Source organism: Antechinus flavipes, chromosome 2, assembly GCF_016432865.1.
Source record: "Antechinus flavipes isolate AdamAnt ecotype Samford, QLD, Australia chromosome 2, AdamAnt_v2, whole genome shotgun sequence".
Lineage (NCBI taxonomy): Eukaryota > Metazoa > Chordata > Mammalia > Dasyuromorphia > Dasyuridae > Antechinus > Antechinus flavipes.
The window spans coordinates 520,384,779-520,404,702 of NC_067399.1; the positions used below are offsets into that span (position 1 = coordinate 520,384,779).

The following is a 19,924-nucleotide window of genomic DNA, read 5'->3' on the forward strand; positions in this document are numbered from 1 at the left end:
AACCCAACTATGGACATAGTAGTTTTTTTAAGGATTCACATTCATGTACATGTGGGCAAAACCCAACATTAGGCTTAGGTTTCATCTGTCTAGCCTCCCCACAAAAGATGGCTCAAGTTGGAGAGTCTACTCCTGGCTAGCCTCCTCAGAGAGGTCACCATCTGGTGGTGGTTGAGGAATGCCAAGGTTATAAACACTAGACTAGGTTGGAATTATTCTCACTCTGTCCTCCTATGGCATCAAGGCGATGTTGCCAAAGTAGGATGATCTGCTTTAAATGCAAGCAGCTGTAACTTTTAACTTTTAGAGATCCACTTGGCATATCATTTAGGTGGTTAGTTATTCCTGTGACTTTTCCTCACTTTTAAAGATCTCATTCTCAATTTGTGACATGAATAAACTATGTACCTTTTATTAAAAAAATAGAATAAGTCAACTAGTTTACAAAAATATAGTAGAACACAGTCCATTACATATTAAAAATGGAAGAAATGCCTAATGAAATAATGCTGACTTGCATACAAAGCATCTTGAGAGGAGAAAGTGAAGCACTCTGATAGAGAACTCTTTGTTTTTCTGTGGGATTGTAGGAGTTGTGAAATTATGCAAATATCAACTTGAAAATCTAAGTGATACTTTAAATAGTAAAACCATAAAATATTGTACTTTGCAATATATGTAGTACATAAAAAAAACCTTTTTTTTTTACTTGAAACAAAATAAGTTTTGAGATTTTGCAAAGAAAACTGCATTCTCACAGCAAGTCTAAAAACCATGTAAAAATTCAATCAGTATTAAAATTAAATTTTGTTTCCCATATTTACAAATGATTAAATTTATATTAAACTCTTCAAGAAAATTTTCCAACCATGATGCTAAACATTTCTATTACAGTGTGAATTACAAAATAATCTATAACAATTCTAATAGGGGCCATATATAGTTTTATTTAAATATAAAATAATTTAACACTGCACAGCAAACTAATTTATAGGTATAAAAATAGATTCTGTTTAGCAATCAAAAATAAACAATACATAAAAAGACCAAAACATACAATTATCATAAAATTTGGAAGATTAAGGCAACATAAATATTTCAAGTAATTTTATGAGATTACTTTACTCATATAACAGCCAGATGTTATTAAAACATCCCAAAATAGACAGAGCTCAATTTTTTTTTTCAGTACAAATTTTCCCTTTCAGTTCTCTTCTAAATATATTAGCGTATCTTCTTAAACACTGTACAAGAACAATTAATCTAGATTGGTCATTGGGCTGTCAAAGCCACTATCCTGCTGACTAGTTTGGGGAGCCAGTAACAATTTTCTTGAATGCTGAAGAAATGCTGAAGAACGAACTGCACTGTTCAGTTTTTTGAAGTCTGATTTCAGTATATCAGAGGTGTGGTGAGATACCTGCCCAGAAGGCTTATTTACCTGCTCTGTCTGAGTTCGTTTGTCTTCTCTTTTGACAACAGGAATGTGATCACTTTGACATAAGAATTGTTTACAAAATTTATTGGCTTTTTCTTCTGCATTAGAAAGGCAAGCTTTTGTTGGAAATTGCATGAAGGAAACTGATTCTATTTGTTTATCCAGGATCCCTTGTTGCAAAGGAAGTAAAAACGATGCATCATTGCTACATAAGTCCTCAGGAGTTACACTTTTTGAACTCCAGTCAAGGGAATCACTGGTACCTTCACCTTCTTCATCCTTTACTGGAGTTTCCCGAATATCAAAATTCGGATTTTTGTCAGCTATGATCTGCTGACTACACTCAGTCTGTGAATTACATTTACGTTCTTTTAAAAAGCGTTTTTCTTTTAGACCTTGAAATGTTACATGATTGGCTCCTGAATCAGAAAGGCCAGGAGCCTGGGAAGGTATGTGTACATTTTCACATTGCACATGAAGGCCAGTTTTGCTTTTTCCACCTTCACCAGAAACAAACTCAGGATGCATATTTCTTGGCAAATCATCTTGCTGCTTGCATGCAGTCACACTGCTCAGAATGCCTGAAGATGCTTCTCTGAAAGCAACATGCCTTGTTTCCATGTGTTCTGTATCTTCTAACCGTTGTCTTAAGTTACAAGGTAAATAATTCTGAAGGGCTTGCTCACTGCCTGCCTTAGGGATATTATTCCTGCTGCTTGATTTGTTTTCCATATGGCTTCCTCTACTCAGATTCACATAATTTCTTTTTGACTGTTCAATTCCAGGCAGTAGCTCAGATGATCGAGACACTGCTAATAGTACAAGGAAAGAAAACACAAAATTAGAGGAAACATTAAAAATGAAAATAATCTTTTCAAAGTATTTTAGAAAACTTTATCCACCAAAGCTAGAAATTCTTGGGCTGTGTTTCTAAATGACCAATTCAACATTGAGAATGAGCTTGCTCTTTCTCTGCCCTTGTTTTATAAGGCAAAAACCCAATCTCTAAAAGAGTGGGAAGAGTAGGAAAAAACAAATTACTGAAGTGATTCGTTTTTTACATACCTGATGATGAATTTTTGATCTGGGCTTTATTAACAACAGGTGTTTCCAGCATTTTAGCCATTGTAGCAAGCTTGCTAGCAGCATTCATGATTTTTTTCTCGGCCCTATTTGGAATTTCAGAATATTAAATCAATACAGTTCAGAGGAAAAATTAGTTTCTCTACCCCCTTAAGCTTTCTGTTATCCATTCCCCTTTGCCAGTTTTTAGAGCAACACAGCCATAAATTTCTTTTACCTCAAATGTCATGTAAAAACACTTTAGTTTTTGTAACTAGGAAAAATAGTCGAACAATCACATGACGTTCCAGCTCTCTCAATGCAACAAAATTTTGCTTATTTACTGTGGACTTAGACTTACCCTTCCTGCTTTCCATCGTCCTGCAGAAGTTGATGCAGGCAAACCAGGTAGTATTTGCGCATCCTCTGAGCAGTCTCTTGCCGCTCTTTAAATAGTTCTGCTTTTAGCAATTCAGCTGCTCTCTCTTTACTTCCCTGTATATACCGAATCATATCACCTACAATGCATGAGGTAAAAAATGTACAGAGCATTTAAAAAAAAAAAAGAATGTCCTAAAGGGAAAAAGGAGATATTTCAGGACTATTTTCTAGAAAAATGGACTAATAGGAAAGTTTAAAACATGATTTTTAAATAATGTCATGGAATATAAGGATTTTGTTTTGGTAGGGTCTGAAAAGAACTATTATATATTCAACTGAATGATGAAAAAAATCTGTCATGTTCTAAAAAATATCTTAGGCAAGAAAATACAGAAATTGGAAAAAGGAGAAAGATATTGTGATAGACTTTCAGAAGTGAAAAGGACAATTTATAAAGACTTGTCCCTTTGTTGAGATGTGAAGGTATTTGAGCTGAATATGTCATTAAAATACTAATTAACAATTCATAGGCTCATAGACTTAGTAGAGAGGGGCTTTACAGGTTTGACCCTGTCATATAAGGATGAAGCAGTTGATGCCTGGGAAGGTAAAAGAAGACAGTTTGGACCCATATCCTTTAGCTTCAACTCCTCTGGCTTTGTGTCCCCTGATACCTCTCTGTATAATCTTAATGACCTGTGTGCTTTCTTATCTGTAAAACAAATGAGTTGGACTCAATGCATTCTAAGGTGTATTTGAATTGAACAGTAAAGGAAAACTAGAAGAAAAGGGAAGGAGTTACTGTGAAATCAGACAAATCAAACTAGTTCTGTCTAAAGAAATTCCTCATACCTGTTCTAAAGGGACCATCATATTTATAGAGCACATATAATCTAAAAAGCTTTTGATTTAGATTTAGAAAAAAACTGAAGAATTATCACATATAGTTAAAATTAAATTTTTTGCACTTTTTACAATTGGTTCTACTTATGATTTATCTATAATATAATCAAGGGGCACTAGGTGGCAGTGGATAGAGAGCACGGACCCGGTAGTCAAAGGAATCTGAGTTCAAATAGGACCTCAGACACTTGACACAACTTACTAGCTGTGTGAGCCTGGGCAAGTTACTTAACTCTGATTACCTAGACCACCTCCCCAGTTATAAGAGTCAAAGTACAATTGAAGTATTACCCTACCTTAAAGAAAATGTTTGTCCACTATAGTATTAAGAATAATACCAGCTTTCTATACCTTGTGTAGGGAACAATGTGTATGTAGATCTAGGAAAAGGTATCAGCAATTATCTAAGACATGAATTTTTCACAAATACCTAATGTCTAAGTATTGAATTTACAAGAGCTACAAGAATCCCCCAATGATGTCTTACAATACCTTGAGATGATTGTTTTAACTCTCTATAGATTGAATGCATAAATTTTATAAGAACTCACTCTTAATTTTTTTTACGGCTTTAATGTAATGTCCACGAAGTTCTTCCAAACCCTTTCCACTGCATATCATGCAGCTATGGTCAACAGCACCTTCTGAAAATGATCTAAAAACAAACCAAAGGTTCAAAGTTCAGTTCAACATAGATTCATGAAATACCTACACCATGTGCTAGACACTGTGCTAGATGTTGTAGATTTAAAGAGAAAACAAAAACAAAAACAGAATAATCCCTGTATTCAAGGAACTTATATACTCTTATGGCAGGGAAATAACAAACACAAACTGTAAACTAAAGATAACATTTGGTTGGAATTACTATTTATTATTACTATTACACTCATAACGGGGGGATTCAGAAATGGATTAAGAGTAGAAGGTGACATTTGAGCTACGTCTCATTGAGAGTTAGGTCCTCCAAGAGGCAGGCCAAGGGCCAAGACTATTCTAAGCATAGGGAAGAGTCTATATGAAGGCAGAGAGGATGTAGAATGTCAGGTATGAAGAACTCAAGTAGGCCAGTTTATCTCGAATATCAGTATAATGAAAAGGAGAATAATGGGAAATAATCTAGAAAAATGAGTCAGATCCATACTGTAACAGGCTTTAAATGACAGGAGTTCATATTTTATTCTATAGGCAATAGATAGTCACTGAAACTTGAGTAGGGGAGTGACATAGAGCAATGCTTTACCAATATAAACTTGAGCAATGTGGAGAATGGAGACAAGGGTATTGATAAGGAAGTTATTGCACTACTCCAGGCAAGTAGTAATAGGCTGAATTAGGGTAGTGGATATGTCAATGAAAGAGACTGATGTTAGCAATATTGAGGAGGATAAAACAAACAAAACTTGATAGGTACTTGTTTATGGGAGTGAGGAAGGAAGAGAAAGAAAAGAATAGCAGATAACTCCTCTCTAGGTCTATACATCTGAGTAACTGGAAGGCTGGAAATACCCTCAAAAGGAAACAAGGAAATAAGGAAGAAGTAGGTTTTCTGGGAAAAGATGAATTCTGCTTTGCATGTTAGAGGAATGAACTAAGTGTCAGCTAATAAGTGATTATTCAGTTTCTGTTTATTCAGTTCTCTATTTGTGTGGAACTCAAATTTAAGTAAGGCAACTTATTCTATTTTTCAGGGAATTGTAATTGTTAGGAATTTCTTCCTTCTATTGAGCTAAAAGTCCTAATCCTTTGGACTTTTTACAATTGGTCCTACTTTTCCCTTATATGATTTGAGTTTAAGACATCTAGTCTATTTTGGATATGCTAAGTTTGAGATGTCTGTGGGATTATCCAGGTGGAAATGTCTAGCTATCAAGTTGGCAATATAGGAATAGAAGTAAGAATAGAAATAAAGCTATAATCTATGCATCTGAGAGATATGTGCATAGAAGACAGTCATTGAACACCCACGGAAACTAACGGGAATAAATAGAAAGATAGAAGAGGGTCTGGGACAGAACCCCGATTTACATGTGTACAAGGGGAAGACTATGCATGGTGATCCAGCAAAGTAAGGAGCTATCAGTGGAATGGTAAAATCATACTAAAGCAGTGTCAAGAAAACTCAGAACAGAGTATATCCAAGAGAGATTGATCAACAATGTCAAGCACTACAAAGATTTCAAGACAGATGAAAACAGAAATAACCACTGGATGTAACAATTAAAGATTACATAAAAACAAATCTCTAACAAAAAATTTCACTTGGAAAACAAGTGAACTGTTTCTTTAAAATGGAAACAATTTTACCTTGGTGGTATGCTAAGTGCCCTCAGTTCTTCCAGTTTCATTTTCATCTCATTGTTTTCTTCCATTAATTCTTCAACAACTCTATTGTTTTCTTCTGCAAAATAAAAGTTTGTAGTTTTATGTTTAGGTCTTTACTTGACCATGTACTTTCACTTTCTTTCCCTATCTCAATTCTACTGGCTACAAATCTTTAGGAAAAAAAGCTATATAATTTTTTGTCATTTTCACTCCACAGAATGATTACTCCCCTTGTTTTTTTTTTTTTTTAGCAGATTAAAAAATACACCACACCACTATATATTTGCTTGTATTTTATCTAAGAATTGTCCTCTGTTTCACAGAATGACACAGAACATCACAACTAGATAGGTCTTTAGAGTACATGCAACCCAGTTCTCTAATGAAAGAAAAACAGACCTCTAAACATGATGGAACTTATCCCAAGAATCACACACATTGCTACTTAGTGGTAAAACTGGGAGACTCAAGGCTAGTTACTCTAATTCTTTAGAGTACTCCACACTGTTGACCTCTCTCTTATCCTGGATGCTTCTTTTCGCTAGGTTATCATGACATTCCTCTGCTACATTTCTTCTACCAGTGTGGTTGCCTTTTCTGGTCCTTCAGTCAGAAGGGAGCTCACTCACTGATCTGAAAACCCCTATAGACTATGCATATAGGGTATTTACAAAGATTTATGAATAAAAGGCTGAATGTGGCATATACAAACATCCCCTCTTATACTTTGTATATCCTTCAATCTATATTGTCCTTACAAGTTCCAGAAAAAAAGGAGCATTTCCATGTTGGTAGAATGAGTGGCTCAAATATACACCCAGTGGAATAATAATTATTTTTTCACCCACTCCACCACATTTAAAGAAGAATCTCTACTTCAATTCTGGAGACTTCCAAAATTTTTGCATAAGAGGATGAGTTGGCTTAGAGCTGGAGAATCATAGATTCCTGTCAGTGACGTTAAGTTGTTTTTACAAATCACAAGGTGAGATAAAATGAAATCTAGACTAGGAATCAACAGATTTGAATTCTAGTTCAGCTCCTGACTTAGCTGTGGGAATGTAGGTAAGTCACAAACATTCTCAGCTTCAGTAACTTTATCTACAAAATGAGGGACTTAAATGAGAAGATCTCAAAGATCCAATCTAATTCAAATATATATACTATGAATTCCATGAAAATATTTGGAAAGAGGAATTACAGAAACAAACCAAAAAAACCCAAACTACACCAATGCAATATTACTGAATAGTCAAAATCTTAAGACTAGTAATCAAAGCACCAGAGTCTTGGATCTATTATGAACTTGGGTGACCTAAAAGAGAGAGTTGATTTTTCTGACTTATTCTTTGTTCATGTATTAAACTAGGTAACAATCTCAAAAGGGAATTGTGTCAAATAACTTATTTTATGATTACAATGTGAAATATACAATGTTATTATTGAATAGCAACAGTAACCAACAACTATTGCCATATGTTGTATATAGTTTTTTCCTTTTGTCATTTACTTGGTTTACATAATTTTACAATTATATTTTTATGTAGATATATATAAATTTTATATAATCATTTCTTTTGTTCTTCTACCTACCATTTCACTAATGGTGACTAATTAGTGCAGATACAGGGGCAGTTTCAAATCCTGAAGAAAGAAAAATCTGCCTTTGAAATTCTACCTAATCTTTTAATTGTTTATCTTTAACAGTTTCCCACACAAGCAATGGCTGGTAGCATAAAACTTCTCTGCTTTTTTCTAGTCTTTCTTGAAATTGTCCTCTTTTGAGGACATAGGGAAATTTAAAAGAAGATGCCAGGGGAGAGAATTTCCCTATTTGTTTATATTTTGAATATTTCACTGTATAGAGGCATACAGACACACACACACACACACACCCTTCTCCCTATAATGCTAAAAAAAAAAAAAAAAATCCTGGTGGTTTCTTTTTTGGGGAAAAATGAGAAAAAATTTCAATGATTCTATAGATTGTGAATTTTTTCTGGCATCCAAAGTAGTTAAATGATACAAGGATTAAAGATTTGAATTTGGAGTTTAAAAATTTTAGATTTTTTTTTTTTGAAGGGGGTTCTTATTGGCTATGTGATCCTGAACAAATGTCTCATCCTCTCAGAACTTGTTACACCAGGACTCCCTAGGTGGTTTTGAAACTCAAGTGAGATAATGAGTATTTAGATGTACACTTTGCAAACCTTAAAGCACTATATATATGTCAATGTCATCAATTATTATTTGACAAACTCCTTCTAGCACAATGAATATTCTATTCTCCCTGCTTATACTATCGTTCTGTAACTTTATATACAGTCATCTCTTGGTTAATTCACATTCCTGAAAACAGAAGTGTGGCTAATCTATAAATCATTTCTACTTGACCACAAGATTTTCTTTTTACTTACACTGAATAAATGATGCACTGGGGAAATCACTTCAAACAAAACCAGTTACATTGTGAAGGGCTAACTCAGGATTAAAATGGGAAATTATTCAGTTTTCCCATTCTTGAATCATTGTTCAGTTTCATTTGGCAACCCAGTCCACTAATTTAATATTACACAGTTAGTGTTTCAGATGGGTACTAGTACTTATAAGATTTCCTTATTAAGATGTAAGCCACATAGAAAGTAAAAGCTGGAGAAAATCCAGAGGAACAACTAAAATAATCAAGAGAATGGAATAGTCACCATAAGAGAAAGACTAAAAAATTAAGAACTCTCGGTTCAAAAAGACAAAGGCTGAGGCCATATCTTTTCACTTAATTTCTCTGGACCTCATCAGTCTGTTTATATATAAAATGAAGGAATGGATTAGATTATTTCTAAATAACCCTTCTAGGGTTTTTTTTTTTTTTTTTTTTTTTGCCATTAAAAAAAAAAAAGACAGTTGAAACTAAAACTATAAATTTGTTGGAATGTTTTTCTGTTGTTATAGCTTTTACAAGGATAGGACAAAATACAAGGAAAAAAAAGAAATAATGTCAGTGATTTTGGTTGTGGTTTTTTATGAAATTACTGATAAAATTAGTCCAAATTTTCCACTGATCTTCATAATGACAACTCTTCCCTGTTCTCCCAAGATACTTTAATGTTGATTCATTAAAATGTCATTCAAAATATCTTTCCATGTTTAGGTAGGGAAATGAACAAATTTAAAAAAAGATTTTCAAAATTTGGAGCATAAAAGGGCTTCTGGCTAAGTCTTCCATTAGCTAAAAAAATTACACCAATAAAAAGCCCTTATAGTCCCCCAAAGCATTATAGTTAAGGTTTTTAGAGTACAATCATTCTATAAAATTATTTCTAGCAAATATATCAAACGAGAAAGTTTTGAGTATGGATGCAGTGAGAGACCAGAGATAGAAAAAATTCATAAATTTTTTTGACCATAGCAATTTTTAAAAGACCAATGCTATTATACTGGTCTAAGATGATTGAAGACCAAGCTGTAGATGTAGGGATTTACACTACGTCTATGAGAGTTCTCACTGGTGAAATCTTGGGTCTCTAAAATATGTCTAAATGATAACTATGGCCAAATTATGCAGAATGTACTAGATCTTATCTGATCTCATAAGGATCAAGCAGAATTGGGCCCAATTAATACTTGGAAAGGAAGCCCATTAGGAAACCTTAGAACCACAGGCCTTTTGGAACCTCAACTAACATTCTACTCTTAATTCTTTATTGTTTTATGAAGGTGACCCTTGGTTCTTTAAAACTATCTAAAAAGCATAAACTCTGGTAGATGACAGAAATAGGAAGATTTCTGAAGTATAAGTCTGATGATGAATGAATATGTCATCTAAACACATGCCTAGCTAAATTATAATAATCTTGTCTGTGGGTGGGTCACTTTTTTGGCCACAGCAATTCTGAAAGACTATTTACTAAGCTGTCAAGGAAATGAGACTAGTATCAGTGGAGGAAGTGCCAAGAATCAGAAGGAGTGTCCATGACAGGGAAGACACAGATTCTTAAGGTAATGAAGTTAGCAAAGAAGTTACACACCCATGATCCTCACAACAAATCTGTGGAATAGGCAAAGAATTCTGAAACTCAGAAGTTGCAAGACTGAAGCAAGGACATAAAGCTAAAAAGTGGCAGAGGCAGGACTTTACCCCAAATCTTCCATCACCAGACCCAAGGATCATTATACCACAGTGCGGCCCTGGGTCCCTTTCATGTTTAAATTTCTATGATTCTTTGATTTGCTTATCAAAATGAAGAAATACTAGACACAAAGTGGGAAACTTTTTGGTTTTTAAGTAGCAAATTTAGAGCAATTAATTAATCTACAGTAAAGCTAATAAACTTATAGAACTAATAATAGTGAAAATTTATAGGACTAATAAGAGAGAAGAAAGGCCAAGGTTATCTTAAGAAGCATAACTCATTGAAAATATGTCAAGGTTCATGGAAGATGAAAAAAATCTGTCAGGGATTACTACGATAACCATTCTTAATGGAGTACATTTCTGATGTTTGTTAGATGACAACTGTGCCCTTCCAGGATACTCCTTGATGTCATCATCAGAGTCAGATTACTAATGGTTTATGGGAATGACCATGGGTGATAATTTCTTTTCTCCCAAAAATATTAGAGGGAGAGTTAATATATAAACAGCACAAATAGTTAAGTCGAGTATGATATTTGGGGTGCAATCAACAAACTTAAGCAAATCAGAAAACTAGACAATGATTCCATTTTACTGGAGATTAAAATGAGATCTAAACAAAAAATGTTAAGTCTGGATCATTCAGGAAAAGTTGAGGAAGAAACTCCTCTGAAAGAGACAAAAGTCTAAATTTAGAGGGGGATCAGAGAATTTCTATGAAGGAGAAAATGAATTTGTCTCTGATCGAGTTACAATGTTTCCTACTAAACTAAAATTAGCTTATATAAGTCTCAGAGAATCAATGTCTGTTATAAACTAAAAAACTAAAATATAAAATAAACTAAAAAACTAAACTTTTAAACAAGGTTTAAAGAAAGTATATTTTACACTAGTAGTAGAGGTTCACTATTTTCAAACACTAACCTCCAATTTTCTCCACTGTAGCTTTATGTTCTCTTACTGCATGCTGTAGATGTCTGCATGATTTCTCTAGCATTTTTTTCAAATCTTGACATTCCTGCTTTGCTTTTTCAAGCTTGTGGAGGCATTGTTCACAGCAAGAATCTTCTTGAGGTTCAAAGACTATTTTCCTACACTGAAAAACTGCACAAATAAAGCTATAATAAACTTTTGGTTGGAGCACTCACTATAACCCTCCTCTTTCTCAATTTGCTCCAACACTTTAAAAAGTATCTGTGATTTTGTTAGTAGGGAAGCATTCTACCCTTCACCAATACAAATCATAGGCCTCTGTACCTTAGTCTTCAAAGGCCGCTATGGTTGAACGTAGTGAGGAGTTGCTTTGAACTTGGGCAGGCAAATCTTCAGGAGAGTCCAGCAGTTATCACTGGGCTCATATTAGAAGTTTTTCCAATTTATTAGCAGTACCTGCCCAAGCATGCATTCCACTGGCATGATCTGCAAGAGCCCAGTTTCAGCAACATGCTTATAAGTAAGGTGTCTCAGTAGGACTTAAGCAGAGAAAATACTGACATTCTCATCCTCTATAAAAATTACATGATCCTGATATTAAATTGAAACATTATATATAACCCATCCAAATCTACAAAACTATCAATAGCTGTTCCTTTATTGGTATCACAGTCGTGATAATAGAAAAATAGAACACATTAGTGCTATGCATTACATAAAATGTCACTTAAAAAATCTGATTATACTGATTTTTTTCTTAGTACTGTTTTATTTTTGATCTAAGGTTATTTCGTACATGCACAACTGCCCTAAGCCAAATTGTGCTTAAAATTAATTTTTTTAACTCCTTCTCAAGGCAAGGCAGAGAGTAGATTTTGTAGGTCTGTCTTAGAAGTACTAGTACAATGAAATTTAAAGAAGCTTGCCATCATAAGATGGGTTACTATCAAATGATAAATACTTTCTGTCCAAAACAAGTCATAAGATCAATTACTGAGGCATTACAGGGAAGGAAAGCTAGTTTAGATTTTTATAAGTTTATTCACTCTAATGAAATCACAGATTCTTATTAAAAAGAGTATTCCCAAGTAGACAAAAAGCAAAACTTCAGGATATATCTGGCTATTAATCTGTCATCAACAAAATGAAAGTATTTGAAAAGTAAAAAACTCTACACAGACATAGGCACTTATCAGGTAGTAAAACTTCTGATAATCTTAACTATCCCAAAGAGAGATGTGAATAATTCCAAAGTTAGCAAAAGAAAAAAAGGTGGGGGTGGTGATGGTGATGATTGAAGAGCCTTTAAAAAGGAAAATTGCTGTTAAAAAAATGAAATGCTTTACCTTCTTAGCAGAGAAAACAAATCAATTTTACCCTCTCTCTCAAAGCCCTTTGTTCAAGGCCTAGCTACTTAATTGTGTATAAAGCCATATTTATGGTTTAACAGGTTTGATTGTGTAGCTTCTCTGGCAAGCTTCCAGCTTCCTAGATTATAGTAGACAGTAAATAAGAAGCCATGAGAGCTAGCCAGGAGCTCTTATGGTAAAATTTAGTACTGGGGAGAAACAGGAACATTGAAAGCAGTGTGACATATAAAGTAGAATATGGAACTTGGCATCAGGAAGATCTGGGTTTGAATTCTACCTGTGATACTTATAGGTGATAACAATGAGCAAATTGCTTAATCTGAGCCTCAGTTTTCTCAATTGTAAAATGGGGATAATATTATCTATATTACCTATATTTCACAATGTTGTTGTGAAGCTCAAATTAGATAAGCCATGTAAAAGGTGTTGCAAATCTTAAAGTATTTTACAATGTTAGTATTTGCTATTTCATTTGCAACAGCTTCTTTATGCAAAAAGAACTTTAATAAAAGGATTATACATTACATAGCAATAACATATCTTTGTAAAGTGTCTTTAATTAATTAATTATAACCATTTTCTAATCATTTTAACATCACTTATCCCATTTTTATTTTCTCAATATTTCTGCCAGGCAGAAATCATTATCCCCATTTGAGAGAAGAAAAAACTGAAGCACAAAATGGTTATAATCTATTCAACTATCCATTTTATTAGTTACTGAACATCTATCATACGTAAGGCAATGTGACTTGCAAGAGGTAGCAATAACAGCTGGAATGAGACCCTCTCATGAATTTCACTGGAACATACTGTCTTTAAACAGTTTTATTGTGAAACTACCAGTTCAAACATCTGGTTTCTAGTCATCTCTATACATAGCCAGATGGGCACTAGCTACCAGTACACATAGAAGAATGTATAAGACTGGGAGAAAAACAAGATTACTCTACCAGTCTCTGTTGCTTTTTCACATGAGAAGCTCTGTTGTTTCAGTATTTTTTGTAGTTGCATTTGGTGTCCAACACTGTAAGCAGGAAGGATTGCTTGGTCTCCAGTTTCCTTTGTGTCAGAGATCATGACGACTTCATTTTTCTGAAACATATTTCTCAAATAATCAATGTGGAGCAGAAGAACCAGAAGAACCTTTTTCCTCTTTTCTTAAAGACACAGATATTGGAAACACAAATATAAAACCCATTCCATAATTTGGCATTTTACATGTTCTTTCTTTAGTAATTTATATAAATCCTTAAAATAAATGTAGTCCTTAAAAAAATCTCAGAAGGCTAAATTTCCAAGCATGCTTAATAATAGTGTTAAAATACAACCTAATACTTAAATTAACAATTATAATGATACCTTATATATTGCATTGCACATTATGCTTTAAAAAGTATTTTCTTAAACGTGCTCTTATCTGATCCTATTCCTACTTTGGGTGATAGGCAAAAACAGATCACTCCCATGCTCAAGTAGGAAAGCTAGGGTTCAGAGAAATTAAGGAATTCCCTCCCACAAGATCACACAACTAGTAAATGGTTCCAATCCCTACTACTCTTATAGTATACATATTTTCAAAACAAATCAACCAAAAATAAATCTTTTCATATGGACTGAGAAAGGATAGAATAGTCTTATAAAAAGTATACCATCCTTTATTTAACTCAAAACCTGTCTTAGAAAATTTTGGCCTGTATGATAATTATCAATATACATCAAACCAGTGGATTTTGCTTCCTAATAACTCTGCGTGCTTAAACCCATCAACAGCTTTACTGTATAAAAACCATATCCTTTCTCTTCCACTATCTTCCTTATGGTAAGGGAGGTTTTACTGAAACTCCATAAAATGTGGAGAAAACCATATCAAATATATTTCCTATGTTTGGTTATCACATATGTTTGAAAAAATTTCTGTCCTAAGTAGAAGCATGAAGATGTAAAAAATTAATGTCCCCGCATTTGGAAAGAAGCTTAGAATAAGAAGAAGGAAGGGAAAGAATTATAAAGATTGAAATCTAGGCAGTCTAATCCAGTTCTTAACCTAAAATCCCTTCAACTATTCAAGCTAACAAGGTAGGTAGGGAAGTCATCTTTTTTCACATTTGTATTTTAATTTCAACGTAATCTTTATCAGCACTTGTAAACAGGTTAGGATACACTGAAAGAGAAGACTGTGATTCTTATTTTTCTTTTTTTTTGCTGAGTCAATTGGGGTTAAGTGACTTGCCTAAGATCACATAGCTAGGAAGTATTTCGTGTTTGAGGTCAGATTTGAATTGAGGTCCTCCTCACTTCAAGGCTGGTGTAAGACTGTGATTCTTAACTAACTTGCTTCAAGTGCCAACAATGGCATTTTAGGGCAGCGCCCTGGGCACATGAGATTCATATTAGTCCCAACTAAAAGGTTTTAACTATAATTCTAAGGAGAAAAAAAACATAAAAAAATTTGTTTAGAAAGATAAGCACTGCTGTTTTAAGCATACAACTCCTTTGTTTGAAAAATGTGCTCCAAGTGATCCATGAATTTTTTATTTTTTAGGAAATTATGTGTGGGTATATGTTTTAGTAATCAATTCATGTTGATAACAAAGGTGTTGGTTCTTTTTCAATTCCCCATGATTCTTGAACCCTGATTCCCTAAATAGAAAATAAGTAATAAGTTCTAAAAATTTGCTGCTGTAAAAAGTTTCTTTTTTCTCTTTAACAACAAAATTGTTGCTACTATATGTGCTTGACATTTTAATTGTACCATATCTTTAAATGATTTAAAACTAGTGTTTTATCTCAAGGTTCTTAGATGCTTTTCTGCTAAAATTGCTGAAACTACTTTTCCTATAAGCATAGTCATGCATTCCTAGACAAGTAGCAAACCAGGAATTTGAAAATCACTCCCTTTTCTCAGGGATAGAATTTCATTTCCCAAGGGTAAACCAACTACCTATTTCTGGGTAGCTCAAATATAGTAAAATAATATTACCATCTTGCAATTATTATTTAACATTTGATTTCTAAATATTTTTCCTTATATTGTCTTAATTTATCATGATAATGAGCCTAGGATTTAGGTAGCCAGGTATTGTATTCATTTTCAGATGAAAAATTAAAACAAATGACTTGCCCACGTAAGTAGAGGTGGGATTAGTTCTTTCAAATGAGAAGAAAATTTACAAAACTTCTTGTTTTAATCCATCAATTTATAGCTTAGCATTTTTTCAATTATAATATCAACATCAAACCCAAGGTCCCAAACCCAACCAAAAAGCTGTAAAAAGCTGTGTGCTTAGTCAAATAATGTAATTTGTCTCTATAGACTAGTGAGCTCAAGTCAAATGAATGGACATGCCTAATTAATGTATTTGAAAGATTTGAGAATTGACTATATGCAGAGCAAGGGGAGAAGAAGAAGCACTAGACTGATTTTAGTGAAGAGCTAGTTTTTAAAAAAAATTGGTGGGAGATAGAAAAGGGGAAGCTTGATCAATTTTTAGTCTCCAAATTTTCAATAGTAACTGCTTAATCTTCATTTTTTCATTTCCCCAAGAATCTCTATTGTGGGGAAGAATCCCAAACAAATCACCTAGGTTGTTTGGATTTAGCCACTATTCTCCATACCTTTTCTTTCCCAGCTTTTCAGCTCCTCTTCAATGACTAGTCTTCTTCCATTAAAAAGTAAGCTCCTTGAGAGCATATGTTTTTCTTTTTCCCTATAAATTTATATCCCCAAGATTTAGCAATCAATCATAAAATGCCCACTGTGCATCAGGCACTGTGCTAAAGACTAGGGATACAAAAAAAAAAAAAAAAAAGTAATATCTGCCCTCAAGAAGCTTACAATTTAATGAAGGAGACATGAAAACAAAATATATATAAAATAATTGAGGAAAGAGATTAGAATTAAAAAGTATTGAGGAAGGCTTCCAGCAAAATAGAGATTTTAGTTGGGCTTAAAACCAGGGACTTTAGTAGTCAGAGCAGAGGAGGGAGTGTTACAGGCGTGAGAGATAGCTAGAGAAAATGCCCAGTGACGAGTTTTGTTTTTGGAAGTTAAGAATAATACATTATCAGGCAGTAAGGGTAAGAAAGTTGAAAAGATAGAAAGGAATAAAGTTATGAATGGTTTTGATGCCAAACAGAGCCTTTTGTATTTGATCTTGAAGGCAATAGGAAACCACTAGAATTTATTGGGTAAGGGAAGGTTGATATGGTGAGACTTTCAAAATTAAAGAAAATTACTTTAGTGGCTGAAGGATGGATTGAAGTGGAGAGACTTTGAAGTGGAGAGATTTGAGATGGGAAGATCCATTAGCCGGCTATTGCAATAATTGAGGTGTGAATTAAAGACAAGAACCTATAGAGAGAATGGTGGCAATGTCAAGAGAGAGAAGGGGTCATATACAAACGATCTTGCAAAGGTGAAATAAATAGGCCTTGGCAAAAGATTGGAGATGACAATTAAAAGATAGTGAGAAGTTGAGTGTGACACTTAAGTTGCATGTCAGAGGTACTGGGAGAACACTGTGCAGTAATAGCAAAAGTAAGAGAAGGGAAAGATAATAAATTCTCTTTTGGATATACTGACTTTAAGATGTCTACTGTATACCCACACTGATATATAAAAAGCAATGGAGATGTACTATTGAAGGTTGTTGGGGCAGGATGGACAGATTTGAGAATCATCAGTATAAAGATGATAATTAAACTGATGAGCAGATGATATCATCAATTGAAGTACTAGAGAGAAGTTTTTAAGAAGTTTAGCTACAAATTGAAGAAGAAATATAGTATAATAGTGGAGAGTAGAAAGATCAAATGAGAAATATAAGGACGTTTATAGCCAGCAGAGAGAGATTGAAAATAAGTGAAAGAATAGCGCTGACAAGGGGGCAATCTGTCGGAAGTGATGGGATGGAATGGATTCATTTAAATAAGAAGACAGACCATTTCATCATTTGGGACAGAGTGGAAAAAAGAGAAAGTGACAGAAGTCATCTGAACAATGAGATAAGGAAATGGAGAGAAGAGGAAGCTGATAACTAATGGCTTCAATTTTTTTCTTTCTTTCTTTTTATATATGCATGGGTAATTTTTCAGCATTGACCCTAATTTTTTTCTATAAAATACAAAATTAGTTTTCTCATAGGGGAAAGTGGAGGGGGTGAGGATGAAGTATGAAAGAACCATAAGATTTTCAAAGAGAGGTAAAAAAATTTGAAAGTGCCAATGTGGAGAGTGAGGTAGGAGGTCAATAAAGGAGATAAAGTCGGATTGTCCAACAATAATGAGGGCCCAGTTAAGATTGTGTAACATAAATCTGTAGGGCACACAGAAGTTCCATCTTTGTTCAGCAGCAAGTATAGCAATGACGGTGATGAATTATATTAATGATGAATTATGAAAGCTGTTAGGGCAGCAAGATGGCATTGTGGATTGAGCACTGAACCTGGAGTCAGGAAGATCTGAATTCAAATCTGGCTTCAAACACTGCCTAGCTGAGCGATCCTGGGGCAAGTTATTACTTAACCCTATTTGCTTCAGTTTCCTCATCACTAAAAACAGAGATGGAGGAAAAAAATGGCAAAGCAGTCCTAGTATTTTTGCCAAGAAAACCCCAAGTGGAATCCTAGACGATTCCACGACACCCAAGGCTGAGGCCCGGTGAGGAGTCATGAGTGACATCAGAAGGAGGTGAGGGATTCAAAAAAGGAGGACAGGGTAGAGTTGAATGGTTCACCAAAAAGGAGAAGAGGGTGGTCAGTGCAGGGGAAGAATAACCATCTTAGTGTGTGGCTGAGGTGGGGTGGAAGAAGAGTTTATGGGAAATAAATAGGTTGAGGAAATGACTGATTAAGGTATTTTAGTACACAGACCTTAGTAATTATTTAATAAATACTTGACTGACTGACTAAAATTCTAACTTATAGTATAAAGTATAATTTGAAAAATCATTTTTGCCCAGTCATTTCTATAGAAAATCAGAAATTGCTAAATGGTAATGGCAAATGTGAGCATCAGGCCAATAAATATGCAAAAGCAGTTCATTAAAATGATAGAATGTGACAACCACGTTAGCACCCTGGATACCTTAGAATCAGCCGGAGTCAGGATAAGCAAAAGTCCTTAGTCTTTATTCATGGTCTTTAGGGGTAAGATTGAATTGGATGGAAGCAGAATCTCTGCAACCTTCCTTTTTCATCTCCTGCCCAGAGAGTGACCCTGGCTAGTCTTACTCCACCCCCTAGTCCCTCCTACAATTCTCTGTACCAATTATCGACCCAGCACAGGATAGTGGAAAGGGCCATTCCCCAAGCACATGCCCATAGAGTATTGTCCAATAGGTAATTAGCCCTAAGTGTTTGAACCTACCTCAGTGCAACGAATCAAGAGTTTCAGCCCTCTATAGTAGAGGACTATGGAAATAAGAAAAATATGGTCATCTGAGAGACATTATACTAGGAAGGAAATAGGAAAACTGAGTTCTAAATTTGGCTCTTCCAGTAAATTTGAGATGATTTTGGTCAAGAGTTCATTGCTCTGAGCCTCAGTGTTCTTATCTATATAGATTGGATGAGATGATTTCTAAAGGGCCTATTGGCCCTAAAGAGCATAGTTTTGAGTTGCTCAAACAGTAAAATAACAATACTATCTTGCAACCACATAGGTATAAACTGATATAAGTAAAAAACATTTTTAAATTAAGTACTAAGACAATGTCCTTTCCAATTAGATATCAAAGTCAAAACCAAGATCCTAAGCCTTAAAGCCTTTATCAAATGACTCCATCTTATGAATTATCTCTGTCATTCTTTTTCTTTTGGTCAGGAAAACTTCTTAACATCCAACATGTAAACACATGCATATTCTTCTGCTGCTTTTGAGCTCTTATAATGCTATTCCATATTTCCTGTTCCTTTCTGCCTATTATGCTTTTTTTAATTGAAGCTTTTTATTTTCAAAACATATGCAAGGATAATTTTTTCACCATCGATCTTGGCAAAACCTTGTATTCCAATTCCCCCACACACATCTTAACTCCATACTTTCCCCTAAATGGCAAGTAATCCAATATATGTTAAACATGGTAAAAAAAAAAATGTAAATCCAATATTCTGCCTGATGCTTTTAAAGTCACTAAAATTAACTTTCTCCATTAGACTCTTCCCTATGGCATAAAAACTGGATCTATATAGACTTAAAATCTTACAGGTATTGCTGACAAGAGCAGAGTTCAATCACCCCATATGTATATGCATGCACTTATAAATTTTATAGTTGGGATGTCATATAGTTTTTTTTAGTTTGTTGAACTTTTATTAATGTATAACTTTTTCATGTAGTTAGCACTCTGTTTTCTCCTTTAAATTATAAAATTCTGAA

The 19,924-nt window shown here is 34.1% G+C and overlaps 1 protein-coding gene across 2 annotated transcripts in view; it reads right to left on the reverse strand.

Annotated features, from left to right (window-relative positions):
- Positions 1 to 383: 383 nt before the first annotated feature.
- CEP152 (centrosomal protein 152) overlaps positions 384 to 19,924 on the reverse strand; it is a 91,710-nt gene continuing 72,169 nt past the window's right edge. For both annotated transcript variants that reach the window (XM_051980605.1, XM_051980606.1), the window contains 7 exons: positions 13,498 to 13,639; positions 11,166 to 11,345; positions 6,092 to 6,185; positions 4,336 to 4,439; positions 2,862 to 3,018; positions 2,504 to 2,607; positions 384 to 2,250 (listed from right to left, as the gene is read on the reverse strand). In XM_051980605.1, coding sequence (XP_051836565.1) covers positions 1,259 to 2,250; positions 2,504 to 2,607; positions 2,862 to 3,018; positions 4,336 to 4,439; positions 6,092 to 6,185; positions 11,166 to 11,345; positions 13,498 to 13,639 — 1,773 coding nt within the window. In that variant the 3' untranslated portion in view covers positions 384 to 1,258. The remainder of the gene's footprint in view (positions 2,251 to 2,503; positions 2,608 to 2,861; positions 3,019 to 4,335; positions 4,440 to 6,091; positions 6,186 to 11,165; positions 11,346 to 13,497; positions 13,640 to 19,924) is intronic.